Source organism: Astyanax mexicanus, chromosome 18, assembly GCF_023375975.1.
Source record: "Astyanax mexicanus isolate ESR-SI-001 chromosome 18, AstMex3_surface, whole genome shotgun sequence".
In the NCBI taxonomy this organism is placed as follows: Eukaryota; Metazoa; Chordata; class Actinopteri; order Characiformes; family Acestrorhamphidae; genus Astyanax; species Astyanax mexicanus.
In genome coordinates, this window is record NC_064425.1 from 1703099 (window position 1) to 1723213 (window position 20115).

Here is a 20115-nt window from a genome sequence, read left to right on the forward strand (position 1 = left end):
CTTTCCCCCTATTTTTTTCTTCTACATACTCTCTCTCAGTCTACACAGGCATCCCTCTCTTTCTCATTCTATCTCTCTCCGTCCATCTTCCTTCCATCATGCCATCCTCTTGTAGCTGATCTTCATACCCTCACTCTCTCTTTTTCTCAATATTTTCCTCCTTTGCAATCTTTTCATCCCTTTTTTGCCTCTTTTGTACCCTTCCATCATCCTTCCATCTTGCCATCCTTTCCTTGGTGATCTATATATCCCCCTTTCTTTCAACCTTTTCCTCCTTCTCAATCTTTTCTTTTTCCTTTTTCTTTCTTCTACACACTCCTTATACCTCTCTCTCAGTCTCCATATTCATGTCTCTCTCTCTCTCTCTCTCTCTCTCTCTCTCTCTCTCTCTCTCTCTCTCTCTCTCTCTCTCTCTCAGGGAGCTGCTGCTGCTGTAGGTTTGTTGATGTTTGCTCCTCTCTCATCTGCCTCTCCTCTGCACTACAAACACACAATTAATATTTATGAGGAATTTGCAGAATAAAGGTCCTCTCCTCTCGCTTTCTTCTATTACACGTGAATTCTGCTGCAGCGACACGAATTAAAACATGTTTACTTAACCAATGAGCACCAGAGGGACAACACAGAGGAGAACACAGTGAACTGGACACAGGCCAGCGCAGTTATTCCATTTTCATCCATATGAAACGTTATAATCCATTACATATTTCATACTACAAAAATATGTGCATAACTAGAGCAGCAGCTCAAAAACTGAACACACCTGAGTGAGTGTGTGCTTCCCACAACTGCAGAGGCTCTGTGATCTGAAGTCTACTTTCAAATAAACACTTGAAAGTAAACCAGCAGAGAGAAGAAGCTGCTTACCAGTCCGGTGTAGCGTTCGCTGATAGTTAGCAGCTGTTCTGATGTTTTAGATATCCTAATTTAAAGCCACAACAAATGATCTTCTAAATAACAAATGCAGAGTTCATTAACTGAAATGATGCATGCATTTAAAATCTATTTAAACCTGTTTTAACTGTGTAGGAAAAAGGTATGGCTCTCTTTGCAAACACTGAAAAAAAAATAACAAAACTTAAAATTGTTCTCCTTAATGTGACCCTTTTTTTAAATCAGCTGAAAAAAATGTTAAATTGCACCCTGAACTATAGCAAACTAATTTCCTCAACTAACATCATCATGTAAATCATTATAATCATTTGTTTTGGCAAAATTTACAAATTGTAGTTTACCCCTATTTAGGGCTCAGTTTGACTCTTTAGTTGAACGGGGTCTACTGAGCAATTCTGCTTGGGTCACCATCAATGTGTAGTCATTCCCCACAGGCTGCTGCTGCTTCTCTTGGGGTTTATATAGTGTGTATGTTATATAATAGTTAATGACTATAGCCTGGTCTCAGTGTTGTAGGCTATAAGAGCAAGTTACTGTGTTTAGTGTAGCTGAGTGTATATAGACTATATGCTGGCTGGGTCCAGCTGGTCGTATCGGCATTACTGCAAGCTTATATAACTGATAATAAGACATATATGTAATAGTCATAAATTCTCAGTTGCTAAATTAAATGAACAATTATATTACAGTGTTGTGCTCATTTATGTGTGTTTGGTTTATGTAAAACATGTGATATACCCAAGTTAATGGTTTTAGTTGATCTCAAAGGATAATAAGCAGAAAAATTCACTATTATAGTATCCTAAATGAAGCCAAATAACAATACAAGGTGAATTTTTTTAGTTTGTGAGACTTAATAATAAAGTTTTTATGCATTTTTATGCATATGACAATGAATGATCTGAACTAAAGATTTCTAGTTTTCTAGTTTCTTTTCTTCAAAACCTACAAATTTGAGTTTGAGCCTCAAAACTCAAAAAATCTAGTGCAGTAAGTTGCCTTGAAATTTGGAGTTTTCTCAACTTTTACATTTTTACAGTGTAGTGTCACACCTCACGCTAAAGACGAGCCTATCTCTCCTACACCCAGCTCTACTTGCGATCTCCAGTCTCCAGACTACGATACCCAGAATGCAGCACACACTGACATCACTCAGATTCCTGATCACATGACACTGCACATGGCACTACCAGGAAGTCAATCACCTGAATATTGATTACACTTGTTCCGAGTTTTGACTGACTTTCCTGGTACAAAGCATTTTTTTGCCTGCCCTCTGGTATTGATTGCTTTGCCTGTGTTTGACCCTTGGTGGACGATTTATAGTTTATGGTATGTTTACTCCCTCTTGCTGCTGTTTACTGGTGCTGACACTGCCCCTTTTTACTACTACTTAATTTATTTAATAAAGTACTTTTTTTTTGCATCTGCGCCTATTCCTGTTTTGAGTTTTGGTAGTATCCAGCAGGGTCCTGACATCACCACAAACATACTGGGATTTATCTGGTATTTTAGTATGTTTTGAAGCTGTTTTAAAGAAAATGATGAAGGACATTTTGGGGCCTAAAGATTACAAAAGGGACTTAAAGAGCTTGATTTTGGGTGGTCCAATTTCCAGTGCAATTCTGTTATAGTGGTTTATAAAGATTTAAACCAGATAGATGGGGTTGAATGTAAATCAATGAACATACATAGTATGTAGTATGTAGTAAAAAACTGTATGTAGATATGCACTCGCACACCCCATACCTGCATATACTACTGATATATTTGCACGTTCCTACTCACTTTAATTCCCCTACAACTGTGAACTTTTAAGAACTGTATGCATTCATTCACTTTTACCAGCCTTAAGCTTTATTCCTCTATTTGCACTACTGTTTACTGTTACTCTTAATCCCCCCATCACTACTGCTCTATAGTCTTGTGTCTCTTGTCTCACGTATGTCTTAAATTGTAACCTTGTTGTATTGAACATTTAGTTTCTCTCATTCTTTTATATTTTATATGTATTTATATTTTCATCTTGCTGTGCATTTTTGTAACTTTTGGGAGGGAGAGTAACATATAATTTCAATCCTCTGTATATACTGTAAGTATGCATTATTGTCAATAAAACTATATGACTTGGCTTGATAGTTGATATCTGGTAATACTGTAATTTTAATTGCGTAAAGTATTGGTAGAATGGCCACTCATGTGAGAGACCAGCCCAAGCAATGCTCGCACCAGAGGACAGTGGTGAAATCCCACTATATTGAGCCCTAGAGGGCATTGATAGGCCGATAATCACTCAAACCAACTCACTCCTGGGTTTTGCCGGACCTTCAATCCCCAGAGTGGCCAACAGAACTTTTCTGAGTCCTAGAGAGTCCTCTAATCCATGCAGAACCCAATCCACCTGCTTCCTTCACAAGGACAATGCAGTGTGAATTTATTTAAGGTCCCCAAAGGGACCTTCAACTTCATGATATACACCATAAATTGTGCTTTTCCTATGGCATCGTTCCTTGAAATATGTCAGTGATTAGCAAGCAGTTCCTCTAGTCTTCAAAAGCTGTCCAGATTGGACAGAATTCAGACATATGCAGATTTTAAAAAGGACAAAGGCTTTTATTACAAGACTAGGACAAATGCTAAACAGGTACATGCAAAAAGATGCAAGACCGGACTACTTAGCTAAGAAGGGCTAGGCACTAACACTTCTCCAACCTCACTTACATTCAAGTACATTAACCCATGATTGGGTATTCACATATTCACATATTCACTTTACAGCACTGTATTTGTTATATATACATATTAATACTAATATAACACATCAGTCACTTTTATAACCAATGCCATTGCACCATGCACTTTGCTCTGTTAAATATTTATTGGATGTTAGCAACATCTACTGCACTAATTCACAAATATGACAGATAGTTCTTTACCTTGTATAGAAAGTATTTTATATCCTTATACATTTTCTATTCTTCTGTGTTTAATTTATTTTGAATATATTTCTTATTGTATTGTGCTATTGCTGCGGGATGCCTAAATTTTCTTTGGGATCAATAAAGTGTCTATCTATCTATCTATACACGAAAAATCAAACTAGAGTGACAGGAATGCTAGTAGTGCTAGGTGGCTAGCCAAACTTGTCAATGAACTGAACAAAGGAGAGGGTATAAATAGACAGAGAAGCAGATGAAAACAATCTATAGTCAGGTGACTGAGACCAAGCGAGTGTCATGTAGGATGATGTAAGGATGTTGGGTTTAAGGGGCATTCTGGGAAATGTAGTCCCGAAATCAGCTTGGACGACTGAGAGAAGTGTGACAAAACAACAAACAACATTCCTGAGTGATTCAGGCAGGAGATCATGCACAGGTAGTCCAGAGAGAAAGGAAAAAGGATGGTCAAATAACAAAACAGGTCAGTTCTGGAAAAAGTTAAAAAATAAAGGGATAGGAAAAAATTGGTCAATGGGGCAAGAGGGTCGGCAACAAAAGGTCCGAAAATACTAAATAAACGCAGGGTAGAAGAGCTATACTGCAAAAAAATCCATTGGCAAAAACTAGACAAAATATATGTAAATTGAGACATAAATGCTTAAATTAAGCAAATAAATCTGCCAATGGGATGAGCAAATATTTCTTAGTAAGATTTCTTGAAATAAGCAATCGCAATGTGATGAAATTAGTGAAGGAAGACTTAAAACAAACAAAAATTCCTTATTTTCTGGCCTTAATTTGTACACAAGAGTCAGAGTAACTTTACTGGCTTTACAGAGTGACTTTTTGTGCTTATTTTAAGTTAAAAAAAACTTTAAATAAGGTGAAAATTCTAAGTAAGACTGAATAAGATCATTATTCATAAAATAAGTGAAACAATGTTACACTTACACATTGCTTATAAGTCAACTATTCTTATCAGAGAAAAAAAAAAGATTTACTGCTATAAAATTAGATAATTTTACTTGCTAAGATTTAGTTTTTTTTGCAGTGTATGCGAGATTCAGGTTCAATACCGAGACATGGGTGGGTGAATGTGAATGATATTTATAGTGGTGAGTCCAGGTGTGTGTAATTAGTAGGAGGGTGAATTGGAACATAGATAAGTCACGTGTTCCGGCATGTCTGGAGAGTTGGGTGCTGGTGTATCATGGGAAGTGGAGTCTTTAAATGGATTGATAATAGAGCAATTCTTAGATTGTCTGCACTGCATTGAATCCTCAAACCTAAATATTCAAACATATCCAAAAATCTGCATTTGTAGAACTTCTTCAAGTGTTTTAAAAAAGTATCCCAGATAAAGCCTTAAGGAGCTGCTTAAGAGAATGTCAAGACTGAGTAAAGCCATACTGAAGCAAAAGCGCTTGGGGGTGTTGCTAGAATCTAACATTTAAGAGTTTGATTTTGTTTGAAGATGAACTCTAGGAGCTTAAGATCTTAAGATCTTAGAGTGAATTAACATTTAACAGCATTTAACCTAACAGAGCACCATCACACCTCGCGGGACTGAAGTATATATTTAGTATTCTTCTAAAAAATAGAGGAAATAGTTAATAGTTACTACTACTGTACTACTTAAAATGATCAGTCAAGACTGAAAAAATGAAGAGATCACTTCAGTTTCTGAATCAGTTTCTCTGATTTTGCTATTTATAGGTTTATGTTTGAGTAAAATGAACATTGTTGTTTTATTCTATAAACTACAGACAACATTTCTCCCAAATTCCAAATAAAAATATTCTCATTTAGAGCATTTTTTAGTGGATGATATATTACCCCAGAAATTATTATTGCAATAAACAATATTATTGTCATTTTAGGACCATTTAAATGTCATTGACTTAATGATAATGGTCCAGCATGACAAAGCAACTATACCCTTTTAAATACAACAAAAACAATGAATTAAATATTAATAATTGTTTGGGAAATTTATACCCTTTTTCTTTACCTGCTGCAGTCTACACTGTGTATGGAGTTGCAGTTATTGAAAGAAGCATTGGTCATTTTGACGGGCTAAAATACTGTTCACTGTTATAGATGTGAACAAACATTCAAATAAACACAATAGACAACATAACAGTTATCAAATATTATTGTAGTAAGTAGTGTCCCTTTATTGTATGATTATAAATCAATAAGTCAGTAATGCAATTATTGTGACAGGCGTATTCAGACCTCAAATAATGCAAAGAATTAGACAATATTTGGTGAAATAATCACATGTTTAATGCATCTTGGCATCATGTTCTCCTCCACCAGTCTTACACACTGCTTTTGGGTAAAATTCAAGCAGTTCAGTTTGGTGGTTTGATGGTTTGTGATCATCCATCTTCCTCTTGATTATATTCCAGAGGTTTTATATTTGTTAATATCAAGGAAACTCATCATTTTTAATGTCTCTCTTATTTTTTTACAGAGCTGTATAGCTAAACTACAACACTATTTATCATTATGTACAGTGGTTAGAGACGTAAATGGAGTAGACGTAAAGAGGAGAAGCACAAATGGACAGTAGTGAGATGAAACCCGCAGGATGAATGGATGCTATTGCGGTTCTCTCATTAGGTCTTTATAATGTAATAAATTAAATGCAGTAGAAACCGCTCACACCAGGAGGTCCTATGAATTAAATTATAATCCTAACGTCTAGCGGTTCTGTTATCAGCGCTCGTAGCTTTAGCGGTGTAGCATCTTAGGCTATAGGAGCTCTTCTCTTAGGCAAATGATATTTCACGTTGCGTACCCGGAGCAATGACCCGTGATTGGCTGTGACAAAGAAAATGTTCAGCAGTAATGTACGTTATCTGCGGCTAAGAAAACGACTGCTTACTCCTTAAGCACTGCAGACAATAACCAGAGCATTAAAGCAGCACACACTGATCACTGAGCGCTGTATGGTTCTCTTCTTCTTCAGGGACAGATGGGATAAAACTGCTCTGCACTGCATGCAGGTAAAAGCCTCTACAAGCACTTCAGGTGAGAGATGGAGGCCAGGTAATGGTTTAGACACTGCTGCTGTAGAGGGCTGTATTTTCATATTGTCCTCCATCTACAGAGCTGGCTGTAGCACAAGGGAAGCTCTGTACTCACTACATTAGTTATGGATGGACACAGTGAAGGGGAAGATGAAAAAGGCTTTCCAGTGTGAATGCAGGGTTAGGCGCTTGTACGAGCGCCTAGCCCTGCATTCACACTGGAAAGCGACACGTACCTTTACACCCCTAGTGGCGTCTTTCCTTTTTCATTTTCCCCTTACTCTCTCACTCTCTCTTTCTCTCATTTTCTCTCTCTCTTTCTCTCTCTCTAGGAAAAATATTTATATTTTAATCAGTAAGTGCATTGGAGAGTGCACGCTGGTGCATACGAGCAGAGAGGGTACACAGAAAAGCAGGTAATTCAAGTCGCTGCGCTGCCATAGGAAATGGATGGTCGCCTGTTGCTTTTTCAGTGTGAACGCAGAGTTAGGTGCTCGTACTCTCTCTCTTTCTTTCTCGCTCTCAACACTATTATTACTGTCCTCTCGCAACAATACTGGGAAATTCCAGCATATAAAAAAAAAATCATGGTTTTAATTCATTTTTAAGTGATTGACACCATTAATATAAATTAATTTTAATAATCAAATGCTGATATTTCTTAAAAATAAAAACTGAAATGCTTCCAGTAATATGCTTTGGGAATTTCCCAGCATTACTTACTTCTCACTTAGGACTACAATGATTCATCGGATCATGTGACACTAGGGCGTTCCAGTTCACCTAGCTTTTAATTGCTTGCACCTCTGACTATAAGTATAAATACCACTCAGTTTGCTCTGTTTGTTGCAGTGTATTGACTTTAGGTTCTATGACTCGTTTCTCCTTGTTTATTGGCTTTTTGTGTTTGACCCGTTTCTGTATTATCGTTTACCTTGTTTGCCTTGCCCAGTTAATTGCTTGTTTTCTAGCTGCCTTTCAGTGTTTAGTTTTCAGTATTTGGCCAAGTGTTTAATTTTGCCATTAAATAAATTATTTTTGTTGCAATAGTTAGTAAATTGTGCTTAAAAAATATGCATATTTCAAGTTTCTTTTTCCATCTTCCAATTTTTACAAGATCTTATCATGAAATCAAATACATACAAAACCAAATGCTAACAGTCCAACAATCCAAACAGATCAGAACAAGCTTTAATACAGTAATAAGCAGAGTTAATAAGCTGAGTGTGTGTACGCATATCAAGACATGTTAGAAAACACTATACTACAGATCATTAAATCCACATCGGTTTCTTAACAGGACATTTACTGTCTCGCTTCGGTTTATAAATAACTAATGGTGCATACAAATGAGGGAAACGCACAGTAGCACCACTATTCATGCAGACGGTAAAACACAGTAATCTCTGATCGTGAACGGGAGAAGCTGTAATTGTTATAATATTTCCCTGTAACGTCTCAGTAAACACAAGGCAATTTACAGCAGGTGAACATGCCATTTGTGAACATTTTCACACTTTTCATACTTCTTGTGGCATTTAAAAAAGGTGTTTTGTTCAGAAATAACCATTTTATACACAATTATGATTTTCTGCTACAAAACTGGCTGTACCCACTGTACTGTGCACCCACTCTTCTCCTCATTGCTAGAACCTGGAGAGCTTTGACATTTAAAACGAGGCATTAATAACTTAAAAAGTGCAGAAGAAGCTTATTAAAAAACCCTGTTTATATCCCATAGCGCTAGCTTCAGCTCCGAGCGCCGCCATCATTGTACTGATAATATCATAGACATATACTGTATATACATAGACTCCGCATAGCATAGCAGCTGGCACCAGGAAACAGGCTATGCGGAGTCTATGTATATATATGTCTATGTCATTATCAGTACAGTGATGGTGGCGCTCGGAGCTGCAAAAACATGTTTCTTAATAAGCTTTTTCTGCACTTTTTAAGTTATTAATGCCTCGTTTTAAATGTCAGGGCTCTCCAGATTCTAGTAAGGAGGTGTGGAGCTACTTTGAGCTGGATAACGGTGTAAAAAGTGATTTATCAGGGTAAATTATGCCTCGTATCACCCAGTCTGAAGGGTATTTGTTGGATAAACTGTTAAAATTTCTGGATCTCTGAACACTGTGGGAGAGCGGAGGTGTGCTATTCATCAAAGATAAGAACTTTTTATCATGTTTTACTACAACAAAAATACCTTTTACACCGGAGTTCTCCTTTAATATTACCATATTATTACCCACTTCACATCCCATAAGGCTAGCTTCAGCTCCGGGCACCGCCATCTTTGTACTGGTAATGTCATAGACATATATATACATAGACTCCGCATAGCGTAGCAGCTGGCACCAGGAGACAAGCTATGCAGATTCTATGTATATATATGTCTATGTCATTATCAGTACAGTGATGGCGGTGCTCGGAGCTGAAGCTAGTAGTGTTATAGGATGTAAACAGTGTTTTTTAATAAGCTTCTTCTGCACTTTTTAAGTTATTAATGCCTCTTTTTAAATATCAGAGCTCTCTGGATTCTAGTAAGGAGGTGTGGAGCTACTTTGAGCTGGATAACGGTGTAAAAAGTGATTTATCAGGGTAAATTATGCCCCGTATCACCCAGTCTGAAGGGTATTTGTTGGATAAACTGTTAAAATTTCTGGATCTCTGAACGCTGTGGGGGAACGGAGGTGTGCTATTCATCAAAGAAAAGAACTTTTTATCATGTTTTACTACAACAAAAATACCTTTTACACCAGAGTTCTCCTTTAATTTTACCATATTATTACCCACTTCACATCCCATAAGGCTAGCTTCAGCTCCGAGCGCCGCCATCTTTGTACTGATAATGTCATAGACATATATATATATATATATATATATATATATATACATAGACTCTGCATAGTGTAGCAGCTGGCACCAGGAGACAAGCTATGCATAGTCTATGTATATATATGTCTATGTCATTATCAGTACAGTGATGACGGCGCTCGGAGCTGAAGCTAGTAGCGTTATGGGATGTAAACAGTGGTTTTTAATAAGCTTCTTCTGCACTTTTTAAGTTATTAATGGCTTGTTTTAAAAGGTAAGAACTTCGTATCATGTTTTACTACAACAAAAGTCTTGGTTTTTGATTTAACACCAGAGTTCTCCTTTAATATTACCATATTATTACCCACTTATTAGTGATTTGTAAAGTAAAGACACACACACACATGCATCACTCCTCATAACGACCCACCCATTATAGCCCCTTATTCAGCACTGGGGCGAGTTTGGCCAGGTAGGTAAAAACAAGCAGAACATTTCCATCAGGATAAATATTCATGACAGGGTGTTATAGCTGATGTAAACATTAAAGCCGGTATCAGTCCCAGCTTGATCCGTGACCCCAGCAGTCATTTGTAGAACGTGGCCATGAATATTTATGCCCGATGTCCACTTTGCAAGGCAAGCGGTAGTTGATTATGAATTATGAGGACATTAAGGACTGATGCTCGGTCAGTGCGGCGCGAGGAGTAAACTTGTTTGAAGGCGCATTATTCATCAGCCGGGTAATGTATTCTCTGGCAGAGTGAGAGGAGTGGAGCTCTGCTTTCGAGAGCGAGGCCGGCGCGAGAGATATCACCCAGAACAATACAGGAGAAAGCGCATGCATAATTGAGGACTAATTAGGGTGAATGCAGTGTGTTTACTGACACCTCGCAAATATACAGTAACACAGAGACACGGTTCTGCACAGAGACACTGTTCAAAGCAGCAAGCGCTGTCTCTTTAACCGAGAGACAGACGTCTTTCAATATATATACAGAAAAGAGACAGCGGGATTGAGACAGCTACAGATTAGCCATTCATTTGTAACAGTGGCATTAAAGAGATTTAAAAAACATGGGGGAGACGCTTTACAGCAATACCAAAAAAATAACAACTTTCCCAACTGTGAAGCATGGTGGAGGGAGCATCATGGTACGGGGGTTTCAGCGACAGGCTGCTTCATATATACAGTACACAGCCGTCTTCATAAACACACACTCAACGTAACATAAAGTAAAATAATTCTCCATTACAACTAAGAGACAGTGTGCAATTATTTGTAAATACATAGTCTGTAAGTACTTAGTCTTTAAATACATAGTCTTAAGAGTTTGTTACTTTTTTATTATTTCTATAGTATATATTGTATATATTTTTTATCATTTTTTTGTATCTTATCTCATATCTTCTTTAAATGTATGCTAATTTTAAAGGCTTATCAAATCATCAAATTTTACAGCAGAGAATGCAAGAGCAGCATTACTTTATGACCTTGAATTGAAGAGACGCTGGGTAATACAACAAGACAATGACCCAAAGCATGGGTTGTTAAAGTAAGCAAAAAATTCTATTGCAAATTCTGTTCACACATTAAAGCTGATGTCTGTACGTTTTGTGATTTGCAGGATTTAGTTCCCTCTCTGGTGAGAATGCGGCAATTGGTAATTGCACCGAGTATGCGAAAGAATCATTTTAAACTGGGCGGGTGTGATGCGGTCTCCTTTCGGAGAGGATGAATCCGATTCCAGGTTATGTTCAGTCAGAGAGAGAGAGAGAGAGAGAGAGAGCTTAGTCAGAAACTTCATTCCTTCGTTTCTTTGGTTTTACTGTGAGTAAAGGAGCTACTGAGCTCTGAGTTTCCTCTTCTGAAATCTCCATTGCTCCACCAGCCGCTCACGTTCAGTTAAACTGAGCCGGATCCTCTTTTAGAGGCTGTTCGTGTGACGTAAGTACGTACAGATGCGTGACGTGGCCAGAAGAAGAACTCCTGCGAAAAGCAACGACCCAACACCCCAGTTTTTAGAATGAATATACTGTATCAGGATTATCAGGGATGGTGGTTCAGCACACTGTTACCATTAAACACAATATTCTTCTCCACTCAGAAATGCTTCTGCTTTCAGTTTAGACACAAAATACATATGCATCAACTTCAGCTTTGATTCATGTGAATACACGAGTGTATCTGGAGAGCCTGGCTGTGTATTCTCTCGGGTAATTACAGATGTGTAACTGGGTAAGGGTCAATACCTTTATATCAACTGCTGCACACAAATTATTACTATTTATTTAACCCACTGAAAGCCTGCGTGTGGGCCCATACTTAAATCACACAAGTTGCACATTATAACATGCTATTTCATGGCAGTTATAATTTTTTATTTCTATCAGAATAAATTATAGCAGCCTCTGAATCATTTATAGTGAATAATAGCCCTTAAAATTAAAACTCAAAAAAATAAGCCCATAATTCAATGAGTTAAACCCAATTAATGTGCTTGTCTAATATTCTCAATTTCATTTCTTCCTCTCTGCTGCCCTGAGAAAAACTGTAAAAAAGAATCATATGAATAAAAATTGAGGATTTCTCATTAAATTGTTTTAATGGGGGCACAAACTAGCATTAATAAAAATTGCTGTCAGATGTTTTTATCTTCATTACTATACAAAATACAATCCCAAACCATATTCTGTGACGCCATTTCTGCTCTTCACATTAAAATAGCTGGATAAAATGGATTTAATGGCTTAAAATATCAATTGTATGGATAATCCGTAATCCTACACCTAAATACTATTCATACACTCTAAAAAAAAGAACACCTTAAGGGGGTTCTTTAATATTAAGGAATGCTAAGAAAAAGTATCATGGCAAATTTAAATACTCAAATATTTATTAGTATGGTTAAACAGTTCTTTTTCATAATACAAAACCTTTGTTATGTTGGCTGTTCTTTAGAATAATGAGTTCTATATAATTCTATATTTTCTACCAAGTCTGAAACCCCATTTTTATGCTCAATTACAAATATTTTTTCTAAGACTCTTGTTAATGTCAGATATAAAAATTAGGTTCTTGAAAACTAAATAGTCTACAAGTTATTTTCCTGGAAAATGTTTTGTATCTTGTTGTTTGTGAAATACAGCAGGTCTCTCTGAGTTGTGTATGATGCTGCAGATGAAACTCTTCCTCATTGTCTGCAGCAGCTAGTAAAAGAAAATATTCAGAAAAACGAGTCGATCAGGAAAAGCACCGTGTCTACATCAACCCGTCAATTAGTATTCATAACCCCGCCCACCTCGGCTTGGGACCGCCCACAGGCAGAGCTGAAGCCGGGCAGTGACGCCGTCTCGTCAGATAGGAGATAACTAACAGCGCTAGGAACAGCATGCAGTTCATTCCTGTGTTATTTGTGCGAATAACACATCAGTGTTTATATACTTTACCCAGTAATTCAGAGCTAAGAAACAAATGGTTAGAATTAGTCTATGGAGGAAAAACACCACCAGCCAATTACAATTGAGATGGGTAGGTTTATGTTTAGAACAGTACCTGTTTACACTAGTTAAAGTAAAAATCCATCTTGTGGACTACCCACCTCTGTGTGTAAGTAAATATAGGTTTACATAGGATCTCCGGTGGATTTGGCGTTTTACAGAGACTAACCGTTGCAGCCCAATTCATGTATTAAACTAAAGTTGATACAGCATGTGCATTTTTACACTAGCTGTTTGCAACAGTGCAAAAGTACAATATTAATGCATATAGAGTAAATGCACAATTATACAGGAATTTGAGGAACAGAAAGAAAAACACATGTATGGGAATTATAGTTTCTGCATAAAACAATAATAAAAAGTATGCTATTAGTGACATACTTCAGTTTTTTTAATCAGTTTCTCTGATTTAGCTTTCAGACAAGTTTTCAAAACAAGTTCATATTCATAAAGTTTTAAGAGTTCAGAAATCAATATTTGGTGGAATAACCCTGTTTTTTTTCATCATGCATCTTGGCATCATGTTCTCCTCCACCAGTCTTACACACTGCTCATTTTTAAACCAATTTTTTAAGTGGACTTTTATTTATTTTCCAGATCTGTATTTATGAAATAATAATACATTTTATTATTTTATAGCAAATCACCATTTCCAGCAAAACCTCCTGCCTCCTGCAGTGAATTCAAATAATTTCAAGTTAGATTTTAATCAGATGGGCCTTTCGAGGCCTAAAGAAAGACATCTAAGCACAGAAAGACAGAAAAATTCAGACATCAAGTATCATCCTCGCATCAATCTTACATGTATCAGATGGCTATTATAGTTTATGCATGCCGCTTCGCTGCCTGTCCCAGATTTGTGAGTTTGGAAGGCTGGAGGCTGCAGCTTGGTGCTGTGTGGTAATGACGGTAATGAGAGGAATGATTGTTGGGTAATGTGTTCTGGGCTACAGCGCCACAATAGAGGAAGAGAGAGAGAGAGAGAGAGAGAGAGAGAGAGAAGAAGAAGAAGAGGACTCACCTCTTTCTCTCCACAGATATTGCTGATGATGGAGTTGGACGCCGGGCTGGCAGAAGGGCCGAGGACCGCCACCACCCCCTTAGACATGATCTGGCACACTGTCAGCAAAGCAGCAGAAAGAGCAACAGTCACACACTTCAGCACAGACTCCACAATCTGCCAGCAGCTACACCAGCCCAGATCTTCATCAGAGAAGATGGCACAGAACCACGCTTTATTTTCTGATACTGAATCACCAGCCGTGCATGTTTTATCTACACAATATACTGTATTAAGTTTTTATTGAGTTTTAGGGCTGATATTACTACATACAGTATGTTATTTATATAGCACCTTTCATACATAGCGCCCATTAAAATCCAAATTCATGCTTTAACCTTTTGAACTCTAGGCTGTTTTGGTGTGCTTTGTCTTCATTTTTTTTTTGTCAGTGCCTCTTTTTCAGGTCTTTTAACACAGTAATTATATCAGAAAGACACATGCCCTGAATGTGTTTTATTAGTATTATATAAGTATTGTATATTATATAAGTCAAAGTAAAGGGACATTTAGAGGAAGATTATAAAACTGAATGTCACAGTGACCTCAACATTATTCCTAAAAACATATGTGTAAAATATAGAGATTTCCTACGTTTTATGCCAATAAAACAGCCTTTTATTAAACAATTTATTATTATTTACTTATTGTCTTCATCAAATTAAGAAAAGACAATAAATCAAAAGAAAATAAATACACTTTAGAAAATACAAAAAGAAGTCAAATTAAAAAAAGATGTAAAAGAAATACAATAAAAGTCTAATAAAAATATAAAAAGACAAAAGTTAAGTACAATTCAAGAACAAGGTTTTAAACTGGATTAAAAAGTTGATTTAAAAGTGTCTGATGTTGGGGCTTTTGTAACACTTCCAGTCAACTTTGCTGTATTGTGATTTTATCACGCCATAGCTTTTTATGAAATAAAAAATAAAATAAAATCAGATGCATACAACACAGCCAGGAAAATAAAAATACAGACAAATGATTCCAAATATAGACAAAGCAGATTTTTCACAGCATCGCAAAACATCAGTGTAGACACATTTATTAGACTGCTGTCTCACCGGCACACACACACACACACACACACACACACACACTCAAACACACACACCACATTTGTGGAAACTGGTTTGTGAAAAAAGTGTATCCTAAAGTTCCCAGCACTGGAACTGAATGTCATTTCAGGTGGGCTAATAATCCCCCTTTCTAATTAAACTCATACAGAAGGGTAGAGAGAGAATGAGTGTGAGAGAGTGAGAGAGAGCGGGCTGGAGAAAATATATGGAGACAAAGAAAGAATGTGAAAAAAGAGTGATGGAAGGAGTAGAAAGGGAAACAAAAGAGAAATTGAAAAAGGGAGTGAGAGAGAAAGTGGGAGAAAAATAGAAAAACACAAGGAAAAAGAAAAATAGTAAAAGAAAAATGAACATAAGAAGGTAGAAACATAGAAAAAGAAAAAAAGGTAAGATTGAAAAAGTTTTTAAGAGAAACAGACACAAATGATTTAGAAAATATGAGAGAGAGAGAGAAATAGAAATAAAGTGATAGAAGATGTTTAAGAAAGTTTAAAACAGAAATAGAAAAAAGCCAGACAGGCTTGACCACAGGTCAGACCATGGATACACTTGTATATAAAAATTACAGAATTTATTACAAAATGGACTAGGATTATAAGAATAGTGAGGGACAGGCAAGGTCAGTAACAGAATGGCAGCAAATATATAAACAACATACCAAGAAGTATAGTCATATATGGTAAATCCAACAAAACAAGGGAGAAGGTAAAAGGTCCAAAAAAAAAAAAAAAAAAAATATATATATATATATATATATATATATATATACGTATATATATATATATACTAGGGAGAGCTAGGTGGAAACAATTAGTAACTCGGAGAGTGAGAATGCTGTAGCATCATGTGATCAGTGGAGTCAGGGTAGTCCAGTGCAGGTGCATGCTGGGAAATTGAGTCTTTATAACACACTTCAGAGTCAAGAGCAGGCAGACTGACAACATCAGGACTGAAAAAAGGGATTAACAAATTAAATAGAGAGAGAATATGAGAGAAAGAGATTGAAAAAGTTTTAAAGAAAAACAGAAACAAATTATATAAAGAAATATTAGAGAGACAAATATAAATAAAGTGATAGAAAAGGTTTAAGAAAGTTTAAGGCATAAATAGAAAAAAGTAAGCACTCGCAGATAAAAATGTGTTAAATGAGTTTATTACAGAACAGGCCTAGGCTTATAAGAGGTGTGAGGGACAGGTAAGGTCAGTAAAAAGAGACGTCCAAACATACAAAAACAGTTGGCAACAGGTCACAATGAATAATCAATAGAATGGGCAAGGCAAAAGACAATAAATGATAATACAAAATAGGGTAACAAGATAAAAACAATAGAATGTGTCATATAAAAGCTGAGAAAACTAGATTTAATACTCAGCATTTAACTGAGCAACCGAGGGAGAGAGAGAAAGAGAGATAGAGAGAAGTTGAAAGAGTGCAGGCAGCAGAGCACAGTATGAATTCACACAGTGTAAGACAGGAAATTAGAGGAGCAGTGAATCAAAATCAAATGATTAATAAATAATCCTTTAATCAGAGATGAAAGAGTACCATCCTCTATCCTCTCTCCTATTGGTTTATCAGAGCTCCCAGTATTACCAAACACTCAGCTGGACACACACAGACACACACACACACACACACACACACACACCATGGCCTTATCTCAGTGTACAGCAGCGAGACTCCACTGAGCAAGACCTCACAACTTCACACTGTCACAGCAGCTCCATTCAGCACCCCATTTACACACACACACACACACACACACCCTTCACACTCCAATAACCATGTGTTTAAACTCACATGTGCTTTTCACACACTTCACAAGAACGCTGGCAACACAAACCAGGACAGGATTTTATAGAGATCACAGGCTTTTGTTCCCCAAAAAAGCAATATAATATTATATAATGCTATTATTTTGCAAATATGATGTTTACGGACCTTTTAAAGAACATATTCACATAACATAAAGTGCTATTTATAGGTTTATGTTTGAGTAAAATGAACATTGTTGTTTTATTCTATAAACTACAGACAACATTTCTCCCAAATTCCAAATAAAAATATTCTCATTTAGAGCATTTATTTACAGAACATGAGAAATGACTGAAATAACTAAAAAAGATGCAGAACTTTCAGACCTCAAATAATGCAAAGAAAACAAGTTCATATTCATAAAGTTTTAAGAGTTCAGAAATAATCAATATTTGGTGGAATAACCCTGGTTGGTTTTAATCACAGTTTTTTTCATGCATCTTGGCATCATGTTCTCCTCCACCAGTCTTACACACTGCTTTTGGATAACTTTATGCTGCTTTACTCCTGGTTTGATGGTTTGTGATCATCCATCTTCCTCTTGATTATATTCCAGAGCTTTTCAATTTGGTAAAATCAAAGAAACTCATCGTTTTTAACACTTCTTTGTAATTCCAGACGCCACCATCATACTGATCATACTGATAATGATATATATATATATATATATATATATACAGTGCCCTCCATAATTATTGGCACCCCTGGTTAAGATGTGTTCTTTAGCTTCTCATAAATTGAGTTTTGTTCAAAATAATATAGGACCACGATGGAAAAAAGAGTAAAGTCCAACCTTTAACTCAAGTAAATTTTAAGGGGGAAATAAAATCCCTGACTAAGAAATAATTATTCTTCATAAAATCACCTGTTCCACAATTATTGGCACCCCTAACAATTCTTAGGAAATAAATTTAATAAAAGTATTTCTGTCACTTCTACAGTAGTTTACGAAGTTGATCAGAGTATGTAGGAACATTTAATTAGTAATTCACAACTTCCTGTTTCCCTGGGGTATAAATATGACGTGACACAGAGGCCATTTATCTTCAACATGGGAAAGACAAAGGAACATACCATTCAAGTGAGGCAGATGTGTGTTGACCTTCACAAGTCAGGCAATGGCTACAAGAAAATCGCTACCCGCCTACACCTGTCCATATCTACTGTCAGAGGAATTATTAAGAAGTTTAAAACAACTGGAACAGTGGTAAACAAGCCTGGACGAGGACGCAAGTTTATTTTGCCACCACGCACAGTGAGGAGGATGATAAGAGAAATAAAAAGTTCTCCAAAGCTCACTGTTACAGAATTGCAACAAATGGTAGCTTCTTGGGGTCACAAAGTCTCCAAAACAACCATCAGGCGCTATCTACATGCCAACAAGCTGTTTAGGAGGCATGCATGGAAGAAACCATTTCTCACTCACAATCATAAACGCAAACGTTTGGAGTTTGCTAAGCGGTACTGGGACTTCAACTGGGACCGTGTGCTTTGGTCAGATGAAACAAAGATAGAGCTTTTTGGCAACAAATGCTCTAAGTGGGTCTGGCGTAACACAAGAGCTGAGTATGCAGAAAAGCACCTCATGCCCACTGTGAAATACGGCGGGGGATCAGTGATGCTGTGGGCCTGTTTCTCTTCTAAAGGCCCTGGGAACCTTGTTAGGGTGCATGGCATCATGAATGCTCTAAAATACCAGGACATTTTAAAACTAAATCTGGTGGCTTCTGCCCGAAAGCTGAAGATGGGTCGTCACTGGGTCTTTCAGCAAGATAATGACCCTAAACATGTGGCCAAATCTACACAGAAATGGTTCACCGCACACAGAATCAAGCTCCTCCCATGGCCATCTCAGTCCCCAGACCTCAACCCCATTGAAAACCTGTGGGGTGAGCTGAAGAGGAGAGTGCAGAGGAGAGGACCCAGGTCGTTGGATGATTTAGAGAGAATGTGCAAAGAGGAATGGTCAAAGATCCCTCTTTCTGTATTCTCCCATCTTGTGAAACATTACAGGAGAAGATTAGGTGCTGTTTTGTTGGCAAAAGGGGGTTGTACAAAGTATTAACATCAGGGGTGCTAATAATTGTGGCACACATGATTTGATGTTAAATAATTATTTCTTAATGTGGGATTTTTTTCCTACTGAATAAATTCACTTGAGTTAAAGGTTGCATTTTACTCTTTTTTCCATCGTGGTCCTATATTATTTTGAACAAAACTCAATTTATGAGAAGCTAAAGAACACATCTTAACCAGGGGTGCCAATAATTATGGAGGGCACTGTATATATATATATATAGACTTCACATACCCTGCCTCCTAGCGCCGGCTACTAAGCTATGCGAAGTCTATGCATATATATATATATATATGTCTCTGTCATTTTCAGTACAGTGATGGCGGCACTCGGAGCTGAAGCTAGTAGTATTATAGGATGTAAACTGTGTTTTTTAATGAGCTTCTTCTGCACTTTTTAAGTTATTAATGCCTCGTTTTAAATGTCAGGACTCTCCGGATTCTAGCAAAGAAGTGTGGAGCTACTTTAAGCTGGATAACGGTGTAAAAAGTGATTTATTTTACGGGGCGCTGGGCAAAAAGCACAAAATTACTGGATCTCAGATAGCTGTAGGAGAGAGTTTTCCTTTAATATAATCAAGACTGAATATATTTTAAATGTTTTCACTATGCATTTATACCTGCAAACTAAAATCCAAGTGTGAAACTGATTTTAAAAAGTAAAATATTTTCCGTGGTACGTTTTTAAATGCATTATAAATCAAGTTTGCACCTGATTTGAAGGTTTTTATCATACATTTACACCTGCATAATCTCTCCCAATCAGAATATATCTCTGATACTCAAACATCACCAGGTGTAAAAAGAGTCTTAAGCACACCTGCAGTGAATATCGCATCAGCGTAACACATATTTGCAGCATATCTACAGCAGCGTAATTAGATAACCTGTC

The 20115-nt window shown here is 36.8% G+C and overlaps 1 protein-coding gene across 3 annotated transcripts in view; it reads right to left on the reverse strand.

Moving 5' to 3' along the window:
* Positions 1-20115, reverse strand: part of grik4 (glutamate receptor, ionotropic, kainate 4) — a 1128391-nt gene that overhangs the window by 618253 nt on the left and 490023 nt on the right. For all 3 annotated transcript variants that reach the window (XR_007425334.1, XM_049467192.1, XM_049467193.1), the window contains one exon: positions 14214-14311. Coding sequence is in view for 2 of the 3 variants with exons in the window: in XM_049467192.1 (XP_049323149.1) it covers positions 14214-14311 (98 nt within the window). In the remaining variant the exon portion in view is untranslated. The remainder of the gene's footprint in view (positions 1-14213; positions 14312-20115) is intronic.